The sequence below is a fragment of the Ranitomeya imitator genome, chromosome 2 (genome assembly GCF_032444005.1).
Source record: "Ranitomeya imitator isolate aRanImi1 chromosome 2, aRanImi1.pri, whole genome shotgun sequence".
Classification (NCBI taxonomy): Eukaryota; Metazoa; Chordata; class Amphibia; order Anura; family Dendrobatidae; genus Ranitomeya; species Ranitomeya imitator.
This window is the reverse complement of record NC_091283.1, coordinates 671,668,636-671,692,394: the sequence shown is the minus strand read 5'-3', so window position 1 is coordinate 671,692,394 and position 23,759 is coordinate 671,668,636. Positions and strand designations below refer to the sequence as shown.

The following is a 23,759-nucleotide window of genomic DNA, read 5'->3' as shown; positions in this document are numbered from 1 at the left end:
GATCGCTGCAGCGTCGCTTAATGTGACGGTACCTTTACAGTCTGACACTATCTGTGGGAAGCTTTACAGGAAGAATCTCAGATAAATAATACCTTCATTGGGGGCGAGGCCATGGTCCAATCAAAAACAAGTAATTAGAATATCAACTTGAGGGGCTGGTCTAGAAATCTGACCTCCAGGTTGACTCTATAAATTTGGCTTGTATACATTCAAAATTGTTCACATGTGAGGGCAGCCTGAGAAGCTGATGTGTTCCACCAACTCTATATTCACCACCCCTCAGGGAGCAGAAGCAGACTACAAGTTAGCTATTTCTGTAAGTTTTCTCCTGTTTATTTTGTACTGTTTTGCATAGTTGTATGTCATTTTAGTATCAGATTTTTATACATTTCTTTTACTGTAAGCACTGAACCTTTTTGTATTAAAGCATAAAACTTTAACAAGTTGAACCTTGAATGTTCTAAAGAATCCATAGCCTTAAACTGTGTGAGCCTTATGAGTAGTAGATAGTATTAGTAACAGTCCGGGACTCATCACCCGTGTATTCGGTGAGTGGTGGCAGCGTGTATGAGCGGGTGTGTGGCCTGGGTCAGTGTGTGATTTATGCTTCCATCACAGCATAGGACAGAGGTTGAATGCTGCACTGAGAGTGGGGAGATAGATTAACCCTTGCAGGTACAACCCCAAGTCACGTGCTGAGAGCGGATACGTGACAAATTAGTGACAGCACGGAGAGGGATCCGTGACAATTGGTGGCAGAGCGGTGGGATAGAATTATTTCTATTAGTGCATTAGTGCATGGTTTAAGCAATTATTCCCTGTACTAATGAATTGGTATCCTTGTGAGGTATGCACCAGTTCTACAAGGTTCAACTCAGTGTTTACTTAGACATACCTGCAAACAGTTTCCCCTCCCGCTTTTTCTTTTCTATCTTTTATTTGGCACAGGCTGCTCATCGATATGGCAGCCCAGTACAAGAAACAGAGCAAAGAGGCTCTGACCAGCCTCTGTGAGCAGAGAGGAATAGAGACAGCTGACAGATCCAGAGAGCTGCTGATACGCGCCTTGGTCGAGCAGGACATGGAGCAAAGTGCTGGAACATCTGGGCAATGTGAGAATTCATCTCAAAGAGCCCGAGCAATGCCAGCTCTTGCACTGGAGATGCCTGAAGGAAGTGTCAGCAATGCCAGTGCTAAGGAGCCTATGGACTTTACTTTGCAAATGGCCTTACAAGAGCTGGGAATAAGTGATCCCAATCTGCACATGCAGCTTATTCTACAGTACCGAGAGGCTGCTGCTGCAGAACGCCGGGAGGACAGAGCTTTCAAGCTTCAGATGACTCAAATCGAGAGGGGTATCAGTCCACAGATAACCCCCTTCCGGGACATAAATCCAAGGAGACCTCATCTGGAAAACTTCCCTGTGTTGGAGAAGGATACGGACTTAGATACTTTCCTTTGGGAGTTTGAAAAAACCTGCAGACAATACCATCTAGCCCGTGAGCAGTGGGCGCAGTATCTAACCTCAGGGTTGAGAGTCAAAGCCCTGGAAGTTTTTGCTGGCCTCCCACCAGAGCTAGATGGGAACTATGAGGCCATAAAAAAGGCCCTGATCAGGAAATACAACCTAACACCAGAAGTGTATCGGAGAAAGTTCCGGAACCTACAACGTGGATCAACTGACAGCTATGCAGATGTTGTGAGCACCTTGAGGACCACGTTCCACCAATGGATCAGGGGACTTTCTGTTACCAGTTTTGAGGACTTTATGGATCTCACAGTCAAGGATAAATTTCTTCACATGTGCCCCACGGATGTACGACAATTTGTGTGTGATCGGGAGCCTCAAAGTGCGGATCAGGCTGCAAAGATTGCGGACTGCTATGTGGCTAACAGGATGCCTGAGGTGTGGAAGCCATCGGGATGTAATTGGAAGGGAGGTAAGCCAAAAGGGGACCCTTCTCCCTCTGCCGGCCGATCACCAGTGCTGTCCAAGCCCACCTCCTATGGGAACCCGGGGAATAGGATTATTCACCGGTCTGCCGTCCCTGCTTGCTCTGTCGCACACCCCGTCACAATGAACGCCGGTGCTTCTCCTACAACAAAGTGGGACATGTTAGCGCTGTCTGCCCTCATAGGGAGAAACGCCCAACTACAACCACAAAGCCATCTGTGTCCCCACCGTCTGTCCTCTTTGTGGCCGGCTCTGATGCGAGGGCTAATGAGAACTGTCAATCTGTCACTGTTGGCAATAAAGTCACCATTGGTCTCAGGGACACTGAGGCAGAGGTGACCCTGATGCGTCCAGCCATGATAACCCCTGCCGATATCATATCAGGAAAGACTAGGTCTATAACTGGGATTGAAGGGGTCAGCCCTGTCATGCCCATGGCACGTGTGTACCTGAACTGGGGAGCAGGGAAAGGATTGAGAGAAGTGGGAGTATCAGAGGCTATCCCCACCAATGTGTTGCTAGGCACTGACCTGGGGAGGATGGTGTCCCACTATGTTCCTTCCTTGCATGTAAATGCTACAGAGAAGGTGGAAGCAAGTGACCCACCTGAGATCCTGTGCGAGGAGGGAAAATGTCCCAATGCACAGGACTGTACATATGTGGCAGCCGTGACCCAGAGTCAAGCTGCAGCTCAGACTCAGGCCCAGAGATTAGAGGATGAGTCTCAGATAGAACTGCCAGAACAGGAGGCCCATACTGTGGCCCCGGAGCCTCCTCAAATGGCAGGCCCAACAAGGTCCCTGATAACAGACACTGAAGACTCAGCTTCAGACCAGGGCCTGGTCGTCACTCTAGGCCAGGGCCTGCAGACTGACAGTCAGAGCTTCCAGGAGGCCCTGTGGACAGATGTCAGTCTGGAGGAGCTCAGATGCCTTGCAGAACGACCCCCTGCTGCTTCTGACAAAGAGAGAGTATACTGGGACCAGGGCAGACTGTATAAAGAGACACTCCCCACGGGTACTACAGAATCTTGGGACTATGAAAGGCGGCTAATCGTCCCTTATCCATTTAGGTAACAATTACTGAGAATTGCCCATGAAATTCCTCTGGCCGGACACCTTGGAATACAAAAGACTAAAGGCCCCGTCACACATAGCGACGCTTAAGCGATCCCGACAACGATACGACCTGTCAGGGATCGTTGCTGCGTCGCTATGTGGTCGCTGGTGAGATGTCACACAGTGCGATCTCCCCAACGACGCAGCAGCGATGCGGCGAACTGTAGCGACCTGTAGCGACCTGTAGAACGATGCTATTTCATGATGATTCAATGGGACGTCCTGTCAACGAGGTCGTTGGTAAGGTGTCAAACACAGCGATGTGTGCTACCCAGCGGGACCTCAACGATCAAAAAATGGTCCAGGCCATTCCGACACGACCAGCGATCTCACAGCAGGGGCCTGGTCGCTGCTACGTGTCACACATAGCGAGATCGCTACTGAGATCACTGTTGCGTCACAAAACTTGTGACTCAGCAGCGATCTCGCTATGTGAGACGGGGGCTTAAAGCTCAAACAAACAAAATGGCTAACCGCACTTCACAAGCTGGAGCGCCCGTCCAGGTCCAGGGAACCAACTAGGACCATCGAAAGTTCAAAGTAAAAGAAGTGACAGCGCTCCATCCGGGTGTAATCCAAATCAGCAATTTTATTCAAGCCATAAAAACAGCAGACAGCAACGTTTCGACCCTGTGGGTCTTTATCAAGCATGTCTATCAGTACAAGGGGTCGGCTTTAAATAGTATATGTTCCACACAGGGCACCAATCACTAGTAAGACACAGGAGGCGTAGTCATCTTAGACCTGTCATGATTGGAAGACAGGTCTAAGATGACTACGCCTCCTGTGTTTGACAGCCGGAACCCTGATGAATTGTGTTGTTTTCATATCTATATATGGGGGATATTTACATTATGGACACATGTTAAGTACCGGGACGGGGAGATTTTTATTGGGTATATGTCTGATGTGTGTTTCTATTTTTATATACTGCTAATTATGTGGTGGGGGGCGTCTTACTAGTGATTGGTGCCCTGTGTGGCACATATACTATTTAAAGCCGACCCCTTGTACTGATAGACATGCTTGATAAAGACCCACAGGGTCGAAACGTTGCTGTCTGCTGTTTTTATGGCTTGAATAAAATTGCTGATTTGGATTACACCCGGATGGAGCGCTGTCACTTCTTTTACTGGGGGCTTAAAACTCGCCTGACACATAACTTCTATTGGCCCAAGATGGGGACAGATATTGCCAATTACTGTCGATCATGTGTAGTTTGTCAGAGAGTTGGAAAGTCCGGGAATATACCGAAAGCTCCATTGATAACACTGCCCGTGATCGATGAGCCTTTCCAGCGAGTGGCTGTGGATATCATAGGGCCACTTGCAATCCCTAGCAGCTCGGGCAGAAAGTACATCCTCACAGTGGTGGACTATGCTACATGATACCCGGAAGCTGTGGCACTGTCCTCCATCCGAGCAGACAAAGTGGCGGATGCTTTACTGACTGTGTTCTCTAACGTGGGTTTCCCCAGGGAAATGTTAACCGATCAGGGAACCCAGTTCATGTCCGTTCTAATGGAAAGCCTCTGCGAGAAAATACAAGTGCAGCATGTTGTGGCCAGCGCCTATCATCCCCAAACCAACGGACTCTGCAAGTGTTTTAATGGGACATTAAAGCAAATGCTCAAAATGCTGGTGGAGACTGAAGGGAGAGACTGGGAGCGGTACCTCCCCCATCTGTTGTTTGCCTACAGAGAGTTACCCCAGGAGTCTACAGGATTCTCCCCCTTTGAACTGGTTTATTGGAGGAGGGTCATGGGGCCACTTGATTTGATTAAGGACTGTTGGGAGGATGACCCCAAAACTACGGGAGTCTCAGTGGTTGAATATGTGCTGCGGCTCAGAGAGAGAGAATGCAAAAACTGAGCAACCTGGCCCATGAGAACGTGACCCAGGCCCAAATCAACCAGAAGTTCTTGTACGACCGACCGTAATGCCAGACTGAGGGCCTACGAGGAGGGGCAGAAGGTTTTGGTGTTGGTCCCTATGTTACAGAATCAATTGCAGGCCGCATGGGATGGACCATACACTGTACATAAGTGGTTAAATGATGTTATTTATGTGGTGACACTAGATGAGCATGCAAAGCGTCAGAAAGTATTTCATGTGAAAATGCTGAAGGATCATCATGACAAGGAGACCTGTGTCTTACCTGTCTGTAGCCTGCCTGAAGAGGGGGAGCCTGAACTGTTACTAGATGTGGGGGGCGAGACTCAGTACATGGAGTTCCTGGAGTCAGCAGAGTTTAACCCTGAGCTATCCCACATTCAGAGGTCTGAGCTGATGGGGGCGCTCAGTGAGTTCACCGAAGTCTTCACAGGGGAGCCTAGGAGGATGCACTTAGCAGCTCACCATGTGGACACTGGTACTAATCCCCCAGTATGGCAGTCTTCATACCGTGTGTCAGCAGAGGTGAAGGCACACATAAGGGAACAGGTAGAAGAGATGCTGAACCTCACGGTGATACAAAATCCCAGAGTGCCTGGGTCTCGCCTGTGGTTCTTGTCCCAATAAATGACTGTACTACCCGGTTCTGTGTAGACTACAGGAAATTAAATGTACTAACTACATGTGAGGTCTACCCCATGCCGAGGATAGACGAGCTGTTAGAGTACCTATCTAAAGCATCGTACCTCACCATCATGGACCTAAGTAGGGGATATTGGCAGGTACCCTTGCCCGGGGAAGTGGCTTATGCCACCATTGAAAAGACATGTTTGGCAATTGTGTGGGCTCTGCAGTAGCTGCAACCATATCTCTATGTGCGCAACTTCACCATGATGACAGATCATAACCCATTGAGTTGGCTCAACAGAGTAGTTGGGGACAAAGGGAAATTGCTTAGATGGAGTCTGATATTACAGCAATATGATTTCACAATTCAGCATAAGAAGGGAGTCGATCATGGCAATGCTGATGGCCTATCCCGCCAAGGTGGAGCAGAACCAGATGCGTGCTCGGGAGCTGACCTGTAAGTCAACCCCCATGCACGTTCATAAGGAGGGAGGTGTGGTGAAATATGTATATATATATATATATATATATATATATATATATATATATATATATATATATATATATATATATATATATATATATGTGCAGTGAACTATGTATAGGTTTATTGTTTGACTAGTAATAATGTAACATCTGTACTGAAGGCTGCAGGTCTCACCCAGGTGTTAATGCGTATTTTCCTGAGACAGCAGACTTCTGTCTCCAAATCTCACCAGGGGGTCATGCAGGGAACCAAGAAGAAAGGGAACATTTGACACCTCCTAGCTCTTTGGAAGAGAGATGTCACTTTACAGGAAGAATCTCAGAGAAATAATATATTCATTGGGGGCAAGGCCGTGGTCCAATCAAAAACAAGCAATTAGAATATCAACTTGAGGGGCTGGTCTAGAAATCTGACCTCCAGGTTGACTCTATAAATTTGGATTTGGCTTGTATACATTCTAAATTGTTCACATGTGAGGGCAGCCTGGGAAGCTGATGTGTTCCACCAACTCCATATTAACCACCCCTCAGGGAGTAGAAGCAGACTACAAGTTAGCTAATTCTGTAAGTTTTCTCCTGTTTATTTTGTACTGTTTTGCATAGTTGTCTTTTTATTATCATATTTTTATACCTTTCTCTTACTGTAAGCACTGGACCTTTTTGTATTAAAGCACAAAACTTTAACAAGTTGAACCTTGAAAGTTCTAAAGAATCCATAGCATTAAACTGTGTGAGCCTTATGAGTGGTAGTCAGTATTAGTAATAGTCCGGGACTCATCGCCTGTGCATTCGGTGAGTGGTGGCAGCATGTATGAGTGGGTGTGTGGCCTGGGTCGGTGTGTGATTTATGCTCCCATCACAGCATAGGACAGAGGTTGAATGCTGGACTGAGAGTGGGGAGATAGATTAACCCTTGCAGGCACAACCCCAAATCACGTGCTGAGAGCGGATACATAACTAATTAGTGACAGCACGGAGAGGGATCCATAACAGGGCCCTTTATATGTAGCGCATTATATGGGACCCATTCTATTTGGAGCAATATATGGGGCCTATCATATACTGTAAGGAGCATTATATGGGGCCTATTCTGAATGGAACATTATATGGGGCCCATTCTGTATGGAGCATTATATGGGGCTCATAATACTGTATGGAGCATTATATGTGGCTCATTATACTTTATGGAGCAATATTCTGCTAGGAGTATTCTGCTACAGATGGATCTGGATAAGTTGGAAACTTGGGCTGAAAGGTGGCAGATGAGGTTTAACAATGATAAATGCAAGGTTATACACATGGGAAGAAGGAATCAATCTCACCATTACACACTGAACGGGAAACGACTGGGGAAATCTGACAGGGAGAAGGACTTGGGGATCCTAGTTAATGATAAACTTACCTGGAACAGCCAGTGCCAGGCAGCAGCTGCCAAGGCAAACAGGATCATGGGGTGCATTAAAAGAGGTCTGGATACACATGATGAGAGCATTATACTGCCTCTGTACAGATCCCTAGTTAGACCGCACATGGAGTACGGTGTCCAGTTTTGGGCACCGGTGCTCAGGAACGATATAATGGAACTAGAGAGAGTACAAAGAAGGGCAACAAAATTAATAAAGGGGATGGGAGAACTACAATACCCAGATAGATTAGGGAAATTAGGATTATTTAGTCTAGAAAAAAGACGACTGAGGGGCGATCTAATAACCATGTATAAGTATATAAGGGGACAATACAAATATCTCGCTGAGGATCTGATTATAGCAAGGAAGGTGACGGGCACAAGGGGGCATTCTTTGCGTCTGGAGGAGAGAAGGTTTTTCCACCAACATAGAAGAGGATTCTTTACTGTTAGGGCAGTGAGAATCTGGAATTGCTTGCCTGAGGAGGTGGTGATGGCGAACTCAGTCGAGGGGTTCAAGAGAGGCCTGAATGTCTTCCTGGAGCAGAACAATATTGTATCATACAATTATTAGGTTCTGTAGAAGGACGTAGATCTGGGGATTTATTATGATGGAATATAGGCTGAACTGGATGGACAAATGTCTTTTTTCGGCCTTACTAACTATGTTACTATGTTACTATATATGGGACTCATTATTCTGTATGGAGCAATATTTGGGGCTCATTATTCTGTACAGAGCATTATAGGGGTCTATTATTCTGTATGGAACAATATATGGTCTCATTATTTTGTATGGAGCACTATATCGTGCCAAACTTTCAACCAAAAGTAGTGTATGAAACTAATGTTTGTGCCATCTGAGCGTGGCAGGAAAAAAAAATGGAGGTGTTGCATGAGATGTCAGGGCTCCCAGCTAAGTCGGCTTACACCGCTCCCTTAACCATCAAGTCTTCATTGAAACTTCAAATCCACATTGTAAAGGCTGGCCTAGACCACGATACCTCATATATGGCCAATGGCTGACTGCTTCTGTGCCATTATAAAAGATTCCGCTGTGGGTCAATTGGTCAGTCAACAACCGGTGTTACTTTACTTACATTTTTCTACCAACACTACTGTACGAAACTGATGTTTGTGCCATCTGAGTGTAGCTGGAAAAAAAAAGGAGGTGTTGCATGAGGTATCAGGGTTCCCAGCTAAGAAGGCTTATACAGCTCGCTTAACCACCAGGTCCTCATTGAAACTTCAATGCAAAGCTGTAAATTCTGTCCCAGACCCTGATACCTGATGCATGGCCCATGGCTGACTGCTGCTGTGCCATTTGTAAATTTCTACTTTGGGTCAATTGATGCCGGTTTTCATGGTGTCTGCCCCTAATTTTAGCTGTTTGAGAAGCTCTTTGTCACCCCTTAAGTTGTGTATGCGCTTGATTTGGCCTCCCATTGAATCTAATTAGGCTTGGGTAAGTTCATCGAACCGTTCGGAGAACATATTTGGCGAATGTCTAAACGTTCGGCGAATCGAACCAAACCTTGAAAGGTTCGCTCATCTCTAGTAATTCACTTTTGTGAAATTTGTAGTTTGCACAATACACAGGTACAGCTCTCATCTTACAACATATCGGAAAAGGCCACTTGCAGTTAGTACATGTTATATCTAAGGAGATAGAAAGGTAAACAACTGATAGAAGCAGAATAGATTATCAACAAGATCCAAAAGGCAGTATGGTCATCCACCAAAATAACGCATAACTGCAGATCAAAAACTATGTAAATCATGCCACACTGAAGGGTTAATACCTGCACCCTCTTTTATTTCTTCATGAGATGATGATGTAAAGCTATGACTAAGAAGCTGAGCTGAGCTTTACACTCCTCAGCTGTTATTGGACCACTTTGGAATATGTTGATATGATGAAATAAAGCAGAATGTGGATTTGAATCCATGAGTGCTGGATTAGCTACTAAGGTTGAGATTGCTGCAGCCTAATTACCCTACAAGCATCATCTACTGTACTATAGCAAATGGGAACAATAAATGGGGGAGCTGTTTTCTCCTTTTCAAGTTTAATTGTACTGTCTGCAGATCAAACACAAAACTATGTAACCTGCCAAAACAGCTGTAATGCATGAGGCATGCTTAAGCCCCCCAGACAATTTAGATCATTCATCCGTCAGCTATCTCGCCTGACTTCAACATACATAGGAGCATTTCCGAGCACTGCTGTGTTCTTTATGTGAAAGGTGCTGCCAGACGCCTCTGGCGGTTGCTTATATCTTAGAGAACAATAGGATTGGCTGTCTGAAATTGGACATAGATGATTCTTGGGGGAGATAAGGATTTGCTATCAGGGGCCACATACATGTCAGACTGTCTGCTTGATCCTGTCTCAATATCAGTGACTTCAGACTTTAGTCTAATGTATATGGGGGCCCTTATTTTTTGTAAAGATCCCTTTGCACTTCAACTAAAATCGGATGAATCTGCTAATATTGGCGGGATTGCTGAACGTATAATGTGTATGGAGGGTCTCCCACTCTCCCTGGACAGAAGGATTTGGACTGCTGAATGTTTTCTTCTCCATGGCGATAAGCCTTTGTCAGCGGAGTGTGGCAGCCGCTCTCGTAGAGAATGCAGCAGGACGTCACCAAGCCTGTGTGTGTATGGGGGCTTCGTGTGAGATCGCTGTCGGTCAAACCATGGTGTAACTGACAGCGATCCAACGTGTACAAAGGCCTGAACTGCCATTTTGCCTGGCCAGGGTATTTAGCTACAGGGCTAAAGCAATACATTAAACCTGTGAAGGAAAGCCTAGCTAAGACTTTTGCCTTCAAACAAAAGTCTACTTGCTTAGCGTAGCAAAAAAGGCTTGTATGTGCAGACCTCTTTTATTTTCTTGACATTTTGAATATTCTCATTATAGCTAACACCAGATGCGTGATTTCTATCCTTCGCTGGATATTCCCCTTCTATTCCTTAAGCATAGATTATTCATATATTTGTACGTGTTGTGTGATATTCATTATTTTCTAACTTTCTGGAATTCTTCATCGCTTCCTTTCTGTATCCCCAGAAGGATAGCCTGACAAGGACTTCACCTGGGTGTACATTCCATTTTCTTAAATGGAAAAACTAATATATTCCCTAGTGAATTCCTGAAAAGCTTCCTCCTAATGGACGGAGTCTGTGTGAAGTAATCTATTTCAGCAACGTTTGTTGTATAAACACATTGATTATTACCCATCCAAGACTCACACCAACACTTGAAAGGTAAACACCAGGGGTGTTGTCTCTGCTTCACATTTCGACCTGTTTTAACCCCTGATTCCAAGATGGGACTGACGAGTGAAGGACATGCCACAATTCTGCCATTCACCCCAGTGTTACACCACACTATACATTGAATATTTCCAGGTTTATCAAATATTAACTCTTCTTATTCCTGACCCTAGAACTAACAGTCTAGACACCAGGCAGACAACAGCAGCCTATCAACAGCTGTCTGACTTTAGATCTCCTGATGTATCTTGAGTGGGTCATCAGGCAAACTTTATTTTCAGTGGTGCATAAATTAATTACACGCATTTAATAACCAAAATATCATTAGATTTCCCCTTTAATATCATCAAGGCAATGCGCCAGGGAAGCTCTTAATAGTTCAGAGGGCCATAACAGGCTATTATCCTTGTGTAATGCTATTACAGAACCAATTAGGTGCCATTACGCAGTTTTTTTTCCTTTTTTCGGTTTATGTGATCTGATCCAATCAGTCGCCTCTGACTTGAATGTTTCAGGCTTGGATACTTTGGGGCTTGAGCTGAGATCGCTCTCCATCCATCCATCCCTCCCTTCTTCGGCTTTCGCTGTCTCCGATGCATTTTAAAAACTAATTGCTGGGGTCCCGCTGCATATTATTTACAGGGGAGGAAGGCTATAAATCCCGCCGCCCCATGCTGAGAACAAAATCAAACTTGTCTGTGCTGCCGCTTCCAAAGCGCAGCTCTGCGCCCGGCGCTCCCTGGCAGCCATTCACACTGACATTAGGCGGCTGATTGCCAGCAGCAATCTGGGCCTCAGCGCCCAGGGGGCACGATCAGCACAACCCTGTGAGTACAGTACCCTCCAGAGACCCCAGGACGGCCACATACAAGACCCCCGTACTGACGGAGCATGGACTCATCAGCACTCATTCATTCTGCACAAACTAGAAAGCCGGCATATGTTGCACGTGTGCTGCTCTCTGCACATATCCGTGAGGGCAGACGCCTCCACCGATCAGTGATCAACAGCAGCCAAGGAGCTGCTCTCTGCACATACCCGTGAGGGCAGACGCCTCCACCGATCAGTGATCAACAGCAGCCAAGGAGCCGCTCTCTGCACATACCCGTGAGGGCAGACGCCTCCACCGATCAGTGATCAACAGCAGCCAAGGATCTGCTCTCTGCTCTGCCTTCCGCCAGGACAACGGGCTTTTAAACGACTCGCTGTTTGCTGGGACGTGACGCGCTGCACTCGTGACTCATTAGTGGGACCCAGCAGACCTATCCATGTAACTGGCTGTACACAGCGCAGCAAATAATCCGATTAGGGCCAATTATGCGTGAGATTATAAAGGCAAGTGCTGGGAGGCAGGCAGCTTCCAGGCGCACACGGCAGCTTCCAGGCGCACACGGCAGCTTCCAGGCGCACACGGCGGCTTCCCGGCGCACACGGCGGCTTCCCGGCGCACACGGCGGCATCCCGGCGCACACGGCGGCATCCAGGCGCACACGGCGGCATCCAGGCGCACACGGCAGCTGGCCCTTCAGCACTAGGCAGCGGACAGCTCCAAGCACAGCCTCAGTTGCCTCAGGTCCTCTGCTGCCACTTCTCACCTGCCCTCTGCGGTGATCTCGGCGCTGCTGTCTGCCACTGGACTGCAAGTTCACACTTGTAAAGTCATTACCCGCACTGTAATATAGAGTTGTCAGGCTAGCTGCAGCTGACCACCGAACATCCCGAGAAAGGCGCCCACCAGGTAAGGCTACACTCACTGTGCGCTATAGGTGAGGCTGCACACACTGTGCGCTCCAGGTGAGGCTGCACACACTGTGCGCTCCAGGTGAGGCTGCAGTCACTGTGTGCTCCAGGTGAGGCTGCACACACTCTGCCCTCCAGGTGAGGCTGCACACACTGTGCCCTCCAGGTGAGGCTGCACACACTGTGCGCTCCAGGTGAGGCTGCACACACTGTGCGCTCCAGGTGAGGCTGCAGTCACTGTGTGCTCCAGGTGAGGCTGCACACACTGTGCCCTCCAGGTGAGGCTGCACACACTGTGCCCTCCAGGTGAGGCTGCACACACTGTGCGCTCCAGGTGAGGCTGCACACACTGTGCGCTCCAGGTGAGGCTGCAGTCACTGTGTGCTCCAGGTGAGGCTGCACACACTGTGCCCTCCAGGTGAGGCTGCACACACTGTGCCCTCCAGGTGAGGCTGCACACACTGTGCGCTCCAGGTGAGGCTGCACACACTGTGCCCTCCAGGTGAGGCTGCACACACTGTGCGCTCCAGGTGAGGCTGCACACACTGTGCCCTCCAGGTGAGGCTGCACACACTGTGCCCTCCAGGTGAGGCTGCACACACTGTGCCCTCCAGGTGAGGCTGCACACACTGTGCCCTCCAGGTGAGGCTGCACACACTGTGCGCTCCAGGTGAGGCTGCACACACTGTGCCCTCCAGGTGAGGCTGCACACACTGTGCCCTCCAGGTGAGGCTGCACACACTGTGCCCTCCAGGTGAGGCTGCACACACTGTGCCCTCCAGGTGAGGCTGCACACACTGTGCGCTCCAGGTGAGGCTGCACACACTGTGCCCTCCAGGTGAGGCTGCACACACTGTGCCCTCCAGGTGAGGCTGCACACACTGTGCCCTCCAGGTGAGGCTGCACACACTGTGTGCTCCAGGTGAGGCTGCACACACTGTGCCCTCCAGGTGAGGCTGCACACACTGTGCCCTCCAGGTGAGGCTGCACACACTGTGCCCTCCAGGTGAGGCTGCACACACTGTGTGCTCCAGGTGAGGCTGCACACACTGTGCCCTCCAGGTGAGGCTGCACACACTGTGCGCTCCAGGTGAGGCTGCACACACTGTGCCCTCCAGGTGAGGCTGCACACACTGTGCCCTCCAGGTGAGGCTGCACACACTGTGCCCTCCAGGTGAGGCTGCACACACTGTGTGCTCCAGGTGAGGCTGCACACACTGTGCCCTCCAGGTGAGGCTGCACACACTGTGCCCTCCAGGTGAGGCTGCACACACTGTGCCCTCCAGGTGAGGCTGCACACACTGTGCGCTCCAGGTGAGGCTGCACACACTGTGCGCTTCAGGTGAGGCTGCACGGACTGTCCCCGTCTGTCACCGAACCTTTGCTTCAGACTTTAATCAAGCAGCCACAGAAAGAATGTCCTCTTTATTGGATTGCTATACTCTATCAGAAGTTTTGCTCTCTGGTGTCTCGGGTCACTTTATGCTGAGTTTATCTCTCTCCATCATTAGAAATGTCTTTTGAATAAAGACTGACTGTATGGTGGAGTGGGCGACCACCACACCTGATCAAAAATTGCTGAATTCTTGCTGAAGTATTCTTCTCTTTAGATATTTATTACTATTCAGTAGGGTGATGATGGAACAATTTAATTTATATAGACTGTGTCTATCCATTAGTTTATATCTATGTGCGTTTCTGGGTATCTATCTAGTATCTATACATCCATTTATCCATCTTATAGCTTTTTATCTAGCTATCTTATATAGATAGATAGATAGATAGATAGATAGATAGATAGATAGATAGATAGATATACCATATAGCTTTCTATCTACTGTTTATCTCTCCATCATTTTATATCTTTTTTAGGTGTTTGTTAGAATTAATCTAATATCCACTATCTGTCTTTCCTAAATCTTTTTATTTCAGGAAATCTATCAACTTGCTAATTCCTTTTCATATGTTGTCACAACATGTATATCAATATTTAGATTACATCAATATATCAATTGTGAAAATATTTTTTTCAGGTGAAAATTCTTAGAGAAATGTTTTACTTCCACTGCCCCCCTCAGCTGGAAGGTAAGAACACACTCTTAATTACCTTGGCATATAGGAATATAATGCTACCCTATACGTATGATGCACGCTTTTTTTCTTCTCTCTTTAAATTATAAAAATACTTAAACAACGAAAAGTTATGCCAAGTTCCGTGATGTTTCCGCTTAATTGTAAGATGCTGCGGAATTTGTTGATACGGTATAATTACAATTTTATCTATCCATCCATCCATCTCTCTCTCTCATTACAATTTTATCCCTCTCTCTCTCTCTCTCTCTCTCTCTCTCTCCATGTCTCTCTCTCTCATTACAATTTTATCTCTCTCTCCATCTCTCTCTCTCGCTCTCTCTCTCCATGTCTCTCTCTCTCATTACAATTTTATCTCTCTCTCCATCTCTCTCTCTCGCTCTCTCTCTCCATGTCTCTCGCTCTCTCTCTCGCTCTCTCTCTCCATGTCTCTCTCTCTCCATGTCGCTCTCTCTCTCTCTCTCCATGTCGCTCTCTCTCTCTCTCCATGTCGCTCTCTCTCTCTCTCTCCATGTCGCTCTCTCGCTCTCTCTCTCTCCATGTCTCTCTCTCTCCATGTCGCTCTCTCTCTCTCTCCATGTCTCTCTCTCTCCATGTCTCTCTCTCTCGCTCTCTCTCTCGCTCTCTCTCTCTCCATGTCTCTCTCTCTCTCTCTCTCTCTCCATGTCGCTCTCTCTCTCTCCATGTCTCTCTCTCTCCATGTCTCTCTCTCTGTCTCTCTCTCTCGCTCTCTCTCTCGCTCTCTCTCTCTCCATGTCTCTCTCTCTCCATGTCGCTCTCTCTCTCTCTCCATGTCTCTCTCTCTCCATGTCTCTCTCTCTCTCGCTCTCTCTCTCGCTCTCTCTCTCTCCATGTCTCTCTCTCTCTCTCTCTCTCCATGTCGCTCTCTCTCTCTCTCCATGTCTCTCTCTCTCCATGTCTCTCTCTCTGTCTCTCTCTCTCGCTCTCTCTCTCGCTCTCTCTCTCTCCATGTCTCTCTCTCTCTCGAAGATTAGTAATTAACCAATAGTAGTGCTAACAAACTATCACAGACAATCTTGTGTGAATAATGGTGCTTTTTTCTTTTGGAGAGAATCCTCTCTCTTTCCCCCCCTGTATGGGGCATTCTCCCAGTGTTCGGCTCGGCTCACAATATAGGCAGCCCTGAACTGGTTCCATTAGGTTGAGCAGCAGACGGGGGGCTGCCCCTGCCTCTCCCACCTGCCTACTACAGCCCGAGGCGCAGTACATGATCTGGAGACACAGATGTTCCCTGTCCAGCCTTGTGTCACAGCTACCAGGCTCTAGAACCGTTTTTCCAGCACATCAATCTTTCATGTTGTTTTACTAACATCCTGTGGAAAAAAGAGAAAACAATAAAAGACTTTACAAGCCTGCTAATGCGTGGGGGTCGGCAGCAGAATGTCACTACCACGCGATGTTTGTTGAACCTTTTTGTCCCTCAAGGGGTTAAACCTCTCATCTCAATTACAAAGCCCACGTTTCGCCTCAGGTGCATCCATGGGAAATAATAATAGCACGCTGCTAATTAATAAATACAATCAATTATCGACTTAATTAAATACTAGATCTTTCTTACCTGATTTTTATTAAAATAAAGTCTGCGTATTGTCACATCACTGGCAGCCTTTACATATCACTGCAGCTCTGGCCCTGGAATCAAGAGGTGTTCAGCAGCTGCGGCTAGTTTCCTTCTATTCCTGAAGGGTTATTTTGTCTCTTTCGGAATTTGTATTAACGAATTTTAAGCCTGTGAGTGAAACAATTCTTTGCGCCTATTCCATAAAATGACTGATTTGATATCGCAATGCCGGACAGCATGTAGAATACTCCGTCCCCGGAACACAATGCCGAGGCCCTTTAATAATTGAGATCATTGATGATGCTATTAGGCGATCGATTTTAGCGCCGATCTCCCTTCTCATGAGTCCTGTGCGCTGAATTATTATCGGGGGCAAATTCCCGGGTCTGCCCGATGGCAGCACGGTGCCCTCACCGCGGAGTTCCGCCATTCCTCGGTTGTTACAGCCACGAGATTCGTTAGAGTAAGTGATGCCTGGAAGCGAGGTGCATTCTTGCGGATCGTGTTAGGAAAGTCACCCATGGCCCGGCCGGCAGACAATTGGTTTGTCGGGATAGAAGGATGTCGTCCGGCTGAACATGGCATCTTCTGCTGAGAGTGGTGGCACGGGCAGGTGGGGCACGGGCAGGAGGGCCACGGGCAGGTGGGGCACGGGCAGGTGGGGCACGGGCAGGAGGGCCACGGGCAGATGGACTATAAGCTGCAAGATGATTCCTAATATAGGGTCTTGTCTTCAGTAGGTTCTCCTCCCTTCGGGGGACATTCAGCTACTGAATTTGATGATGGATTTCTGCGCAGAAAACAGCGGAGGAACCGCACTACTTTTACTCTGCAACAGGTATAGCAACTCTGAGAAGAAACCAGGGTTCAACTGATTTTGTAGATAGACAGAATATGATGTAATAATTGTAAATCCAAGATAGAAAGATAAATGGATGTTCAAATAGATCAAAAGACAATGATCTGAGACAAATAGAAATGCAGATATCAGATAAATGTAAATGAAGGAGATGATTACAAAGAGATTTAGTCACATAACTTCCATAATTGAGATATAGATATAGATATTGGGGGCCTGTCTCCTTATATAAGGTCTTACTGTATTGGGAAGCATTGACACATTTCCCAGCTTCTGAGTCTCTTTTTTTTTTAATTAAGAATGGAAAATTAGGGTTTTTGTCAGTTTTCAAACAACTTTTTAGTAATTTAGAAGAGCACAAGAAAAAAGCATTTTTCCCTCAATGCAACTCTAATGTGATGTTAGAATATAATCATTTTTAACTGTTTTTACAGAATTTTCCCTATATTATCAATATATTGCATATTTTTTGTCCTCATGGGGAAATATTCTATATAATAGATAGTTGGTAACATGATATAACTGGTAATTTAATTAATTATGTAAGGAGGAGAAAATAAATCCAAAACATTATATAGAAGTCTCAATAAATGAATGTTTTTTTTTACAATTATGACATGATAATAGTAACGGTAACAAAAATATCTGACAATGTTTGGAAATAATCACTCCCTATTCTATCAATACCGAATAGTGTTAGATTTAGGCTGAATTCATAGGGATGCTCTTTTGGGTGTTAAAGTAGGTGTTCCCTACCATACAGTTTTAAGGAATTTGATTTATTATTATTATTATTTATTTTTACCCCAGAGTAAGAAAATGTAGTTTTAGATGTTTTGGGGTAAGGACTGTTCTTATCTGCACCACTATACCTTTATATGTATGGAAACAAATGGCCACTTATCTAATGAGCTGTAACTATTTTATGTTACATATAAAAAATAATTCTTGACACTATAGTAACATTATATGCTGACTTATACTAGGAACTGAGTTGAATTTATATAAGTGTTAAAAGCAAGAATTTCCTTACCAACGTATTCACTAATATTTATTCCTATTGCAACACCTTAGTGACTTCTAATGTCCAATAATACCAGCTTTTTAGAGGGGTTATATATATATCCTGTGTATAGTATGAATATATTCAGTATATATCATACATATTTCATGAAAAGGTTGCATTAACAGAGCCAGAGCAGAAATCCTCTTGTAGTCCGGCAGACACAGCTGTGCTTTAAAGTACTTCAATTAGAATTAATTTTGCATTGGTAGTTTCAGAATGGTATAATGAAATAATAGAAAGTGGGAATGATCCTCAAGCATAAACTGTAAAAGGGAAAATGTCTTCTCTGCGACATTTTATATATTCTTCCTACATAGGTGTGTTTTCGATTCCTGTAGCTGAAAACTCTATATAGCAGCTGGAATAATTCAGAAGAAAGTCAATAGTTTATCTGCACCTTGTTAAACCCCCTCCATGTGCTTGGCATTTCTCCTACCACCACCATCCGCTTTATTTAGCTTTGAAATCTTGAAATTAGCCATTGGGGGTTCATTCTGCTGATTTTTGCCTACTTTGCTGCAGCTGGAAGCACTAGAAGCTGTGTTCGCTCAGACTCACTATCCTGATGTATTCACTCGAGAAGAGCTTGCCATGAAAATTAACTTAACAGAAGCCAGAGTGCAGGTAAGAAACCTGTGCTGTCAACATTTACTGGGCAGACTCATTTCATTGCTGGGTGTTTCATGATTTTATTTACTTATTTATATGTTGTGCAAATAAATTGATTAAGGGTTGTAGTAACTTTAAGAAGGCGATGCGTTACTGTTTTTGAGTGGTTTCCACTGCTACAGTACCCCATTGTTGCTGGTTGGCCCCATGTATTGCTTTGAATCCTAAGTGAAGAATAGTACCAGAGTCCTTACCGCAGATCATCCAGGGTGACACCTGGTATCAGTACTTAATATGGCTGACCAATCAATTATTTAAAAGAAATAGTAAAAACAAAAATACATTTCTCAATTGTGAGTCGTGTTGGAGGGATCTATTAAAGTGTGAGTAATAAAGGGTAGCTTTGAGTCAAAGAACAAACAGAACATCCAAAGCAATACTACTTGTTTTTTAATTTATTTCTGATGCTTCTTACTCAGAAAATACAGGTGTCCATGTTTGACATTAGTAATTTATTCTTAGCATACAGTTTCTTTTAGGAAAGGGCCTTAAAGTTCATAATTCAACCCCTGCCTATGCCAACCCACTTGTCACGTGCGAAATGTGAACTGTGCAAATGCATTACTTAGGTAACTGGGAAGTGTGCATGACATTTGCATCATTAATTCAATATTAATGTGAGTTTGTCAGTCATATTTAGGCTTTTAAAGTGTTGCGAACCATAAACACTTTTTGGGATAAGAAACAATGAGAACTTCAGCTCTTAAACATTGCCTATGTAAAATAGGTTGCCAGAATAAGACTAGAAATGAGCGAATATTTCAATATTCGGTTCGGATTATGATTGTCGTATTTGCAATTGTCAAACATGAATTCAGCACGAATATGGAACAAATATGGCAAATTCGTATTTGGCGATCGTTTTCCGAACATATTTACTCATCTCTAAATAAGACCTCATTCAGACATCCTTTTCTTGCCAATGGGAACAAATGACCATTGTTTTATCAGTGTGCTGTATCGAAATCTTATCTATTTTTCATTCATTTACTCTTTTTTTTACCATCAGTGTGGCATTTTCTTGAATGCAAAAAAACCCCAAATTCCTTCTACTCATTAAGCAGTTAAGAATGATCAGATGACACACGAATGGCTTCTAAGTGTTGTACAGTTTTTCACTAAGGCTCGCCAGTTTAATGTAAGCTAGCCTGATGCTTACGGCGTGACGAATTGGAGTTAATGCTATTGCTCCTGTGTCAGACTGAGGCAGCTGTAAATTATACTTATTTGTCGGTTATTTTTTATACTTACACATATAAATTGTAAATAGGACTGGGCTTGGTATTTAAAAGATTTTTTGGTACTGGCATTTTTTCAATTTTCCAATTAGGCAGTTCCACAGCTAATAAAAGGATCATTTAGTTTGTTGTTACAGATAGAGATTGTTACATATTATACATAGAGCAAATAAAGCATAGATTAAGGATGTCTCAAAGCCACCTATTCCTGTACGGCCCAATAGCCCCTCAGCCCCATGTTAGCTCACCGGCCCTGGGACTGACATATTTTAAAACCCCTTTACATCTTTTACATTGGCCTCTCAAAACTTCAAGATACGTCTCTGAACAAAAAGCTATTTAATGTGGATGCTAGTTCTGCAGTTATTTTTTACAATATGAATTGTTTTCCCAAATTTAAAAAAAAAAAGTTATACATATAATTTGATTATTGCACATTTTATTTTTTTTGTTGTCTTGAAGTAAGTAAAGATTTTATCTACCTCTCAAGGTATTTGATTAATGGAGTAACTATGCGTGGGCAAACTGTTAAATCATGATGAGACATCCTTAAGAAGTAATTGATTTTTCTCCTATACAATAAACTGACTCAGTTTTATCAGGGATTTGGATCAGATTTTCATCAGAGTCTGGTCAAAGTTTCAAAAGTTTTTCTCATATGCAAAAACTGAAACTGATGAAGCTTCAAACCATCAGCGAAAATGGGACAGAACATAGATGGCATCCTAGTGCTATGACATTTTTTATCACAGATCCATAGACTTAGTTTGATTCTAGGTTCGGATCAAACCTGCTCATGACTCTGTGTTTTACGATGATATGTAAACATAGGCTAGAATGGGTATAAGTTTTATGTGTGAGAACTATAGAACATGGATGTGATAAAACAGATGTCTGAATTAAGTGTAAATCTTCACAAACATCTAGAAAAATGCGCTATCAAGAACTGGGTAGTGGAGTATGCTCTCACCATATGAGTCCAACTGCTGCATTTCTTATCTAATATGAGATCAACATAACTGTAGGACAAACAAGGTCTTAATAAACATCTTGTATTAATTCACACTAAAATATAAATGGAGGAGAGTGGAACTACTGCCAAAAATTAAAATAAGCCTCCGTTTTCAGTGCTGATCCATGATTTTATATAGGAGTGTGGACGTTTCCTTTTAGATGTTGGCTTAGGATGTTGCAGGTTTCCGCCCTCCCTAATCCTTGTCTCCTGACTTCAGTTCAGAGAGCACATTTGGCCACTGAGAGCAAATGAAGGCTATCTGTCACTTTCACTGTGCACTTTAATAACATCAACATAATGTGGAATATTAGATTAGCTTGATTAATCGGTCATTCATAATTAACTAGTGATAATGTTCTACACTAATTTGTCCGTGTCTCTAAGGTACTGGATTGCATCAGAGAACATCCATTTCCTTGCACTGGAGAAAAAAAAGAAAGAGAGGAGTATCTCTCAGCTCAGGTTCAGCAGAATCCTTCTCCCTGAATACAAGACCTGATAGTTTGTGTACCCGCACATACACTCACTCCTCTCACTTTTACTGATGGTGTGTAGACCATATTGAAAGCGTATACTATAATAAATATTATAGAATTCTTTTTCATACCTCCTATTTGGAACACAGACCGATGATGCTATATTAAATAAGACATTGTTATTCTCACTGCGTGTAATTTAAAATGATTGCCCATATATTGAAGTTCACTTTTTGCATCTCCAGTCTCAGCTCCCAGGTCAGACAAATAATTAAAGCTGAATTCTCCCTTGCCTCGTAGCCCCTTTCATCCATTTTCACAACTGTAAGTGAGATGAATTGGTCAATTAGAGGACTGGGGGTGATATCACAGAGATGGTTCCCACTCCACGTCACCATGTATGCTCTCACACCACTTTTGCTGTATCAGTACTTTTTCTGAGCCCTGCATGTAGTAGAGAAAATTGAAAATAAACACATTGAAGAAATGGCCATTCAGAGCATGATCTTTATTTAATAGACAAATAGAATTTCAAAATGTGTAAGAACGGTCATTGAGAGTCAAATGTCTGCTTCCTAAAATCATTCCTACCACAGCAAAGTCCACGAAAAATGCTAAAGACTCTGATCTATTATAAATAATGGATAGACATGCTGCAATGTTCTTTACATGAAAGCTTGTCAACTCCTACAGCCATGTTTCCAGATTTATGTTTATTCCCTCACATCTCGGTGTTCTTACAATTATGCAAATATTTTCGTAAATATTTTACCTGGTATTTTGTGGCTTTATCTCGTGCGTTGTTGGTTATTAGCAATGTGATCTAGCATGTTGATTGATCTATTGAGATGATCTAATTGAACTTGAGAAGAAATCTGTGAACTTGAATGTCATATTTGAAGAATAATTTATCCCATGGTCAGAACATAGTTTTCAGATTTAGAATTTGATCAGGCATGTGCTTGGTGTGAGGGAACCGAAGAAAAGCGGTTACATATAGATCACCCTATCACCCATTCAATGATGATTAATGGAGAAGAGATAACAGCTTCATGTTGTCAAACAAAACCTTAAATGGGGAAATGAACGAGTTTCTCCCCAGCCCGCTAGTGCAAAGTCATTAAAATATGATAATGAAAAATAACTCAATTAAAGAGCCTTCCAGCTCTGACCTTCTCTCAATTAACAGACAAAGCTTCTGCACAAGTGACCTAAATTTAGACTAAAGATTCTCATTACTCAGCGATTGCCGATGCGTGGGATTAAAGGCTACTTAAATATAATAAAGAGAATCATTAATTACCGATAACTAATAAACACTCACACATTGAACCGGCAGCAAAGCTGTAATCTGGTAACCGTTTCACTACTGGACTGAACGTGTCGCTAGTAATATGGCGTTTATGGCAATGATATAGGCATTTTTATGCACTTGAGCAGGCTCATTGCTTCAGATTTAGCGTACACTCATTATAGACTGTGAGGATTGTCTGTCTCAGCCCTTCCTTGTCATTTAAAGGGGTTTACGTTCAATAAGTTGCAGGGTTTTGATGGTTATGTCTTGATTCCTGGCGGGAGAGAAAGTCTTACACAACATGCGTTCTCTTGTAGCTACTTGAAGCTTATATTAGTAGATATGTTTACCTTTATTAGTAATTGATGGGAAGAGCCACTGAGACGTGACTTCATATCATTACACATAAGGCTCCTCAGCGGGCTGTGGATGTGGCGCTCCTTGAAAAATGATATTACTTGCTCTAAAAGCAGCGTGCTCTATGTGGCGATTGCTCCAGTGAGTGTAAACCACCAGATACATTTCCCTGCGTTACAGGATCTGTGCAGTTTTTATGGTCTTATTACATATCTTGACAAGTTTTCATTAATGTACTCCATTCTCTTAAATACACAAAGGTGCTGTCTTTTAGTGTTTACTAATTGGTGAACCTTTTACATATGTTTTCTGTTGCTTACAAAGCGGCTACATATGTCGTAGTACTGTATGGATATCATCATCACTAAGCCAACAGTCTACTCCCTTTGTATGTCATGTGAGCAATGCAGCGCCACTGGTTGCAGAGCTTAGTCACATGGAGCTGTGAAGGCTACAGATAGGCTACTGATAACAATGTCACGTAAGTGCCGAGAGACGCAGTAACGACATCACTAAATCTCCGCTGATCCCAGAGAACAATTTGTTTTTTTAATCCTTTAAAGAGGGATTGTCCAGTGGTGGACAACCCCTTTAACAGCTATGTGAGA

The 23,759-nt window shown here is 44.3% G+C and overlaps 2 protein-coding genes across 2 annotated transcripts in view; both read left to right on the top strand.

Annotated features, from left to right (window-relative positions):
* The first annotated feature begins 961 nt into the window (after positions 1 to 961).
* Positions 962 to 5,591, top strand: LOC138666793 (uncharacterized). Its single transcript, XM_069754967.1, has 4 exons — positions 962 to 2,034; positions 2,073 to 3,026; positions 4,550 to 4,741; positions 5,240 to 5,591. The coding sequence occupies exons 1-4, from the start codon at positions 962 to 964 to the stop codon at positions 5,589 to 5,591; spliced, it is 2,571 nt and encodes an 856-aa protein (XP_069611068.1).
* A 6,785-nt stretch (positions 5,592 to 12,376) lies between these two features.
* DRGX (dorsal root ganglia homeobox) overlaps positions 12,377 to 23,759 on the top strand; it is a 140,544-nt gene continuing 129,161 nt past the window's right edge. Inside the window, exons 1-4 of the mRNA XM_069754966.1 lie at positions 12,377 to 12,502; positions 14,538 to 14,589; positions 16,918 to 17,015; positions 18,625 to 18,726. Of these exons, the coding sequence (XP_069611067.1) occupies positions 14,556 to 14,589; positions 16,918 to 17,015; positions 18,625 to 18,726 (234 nt within the window). The 5' untranslated portion in view covers positions 12,377 to 12,502; positions 14,538 to 14,555. The remainder of the gene's footprint in view (positions 12,503 to 14,537; positions 14,590 to 16,917; positions 17,016 to 18,624; positions 18,727 to 23,759) is intronic.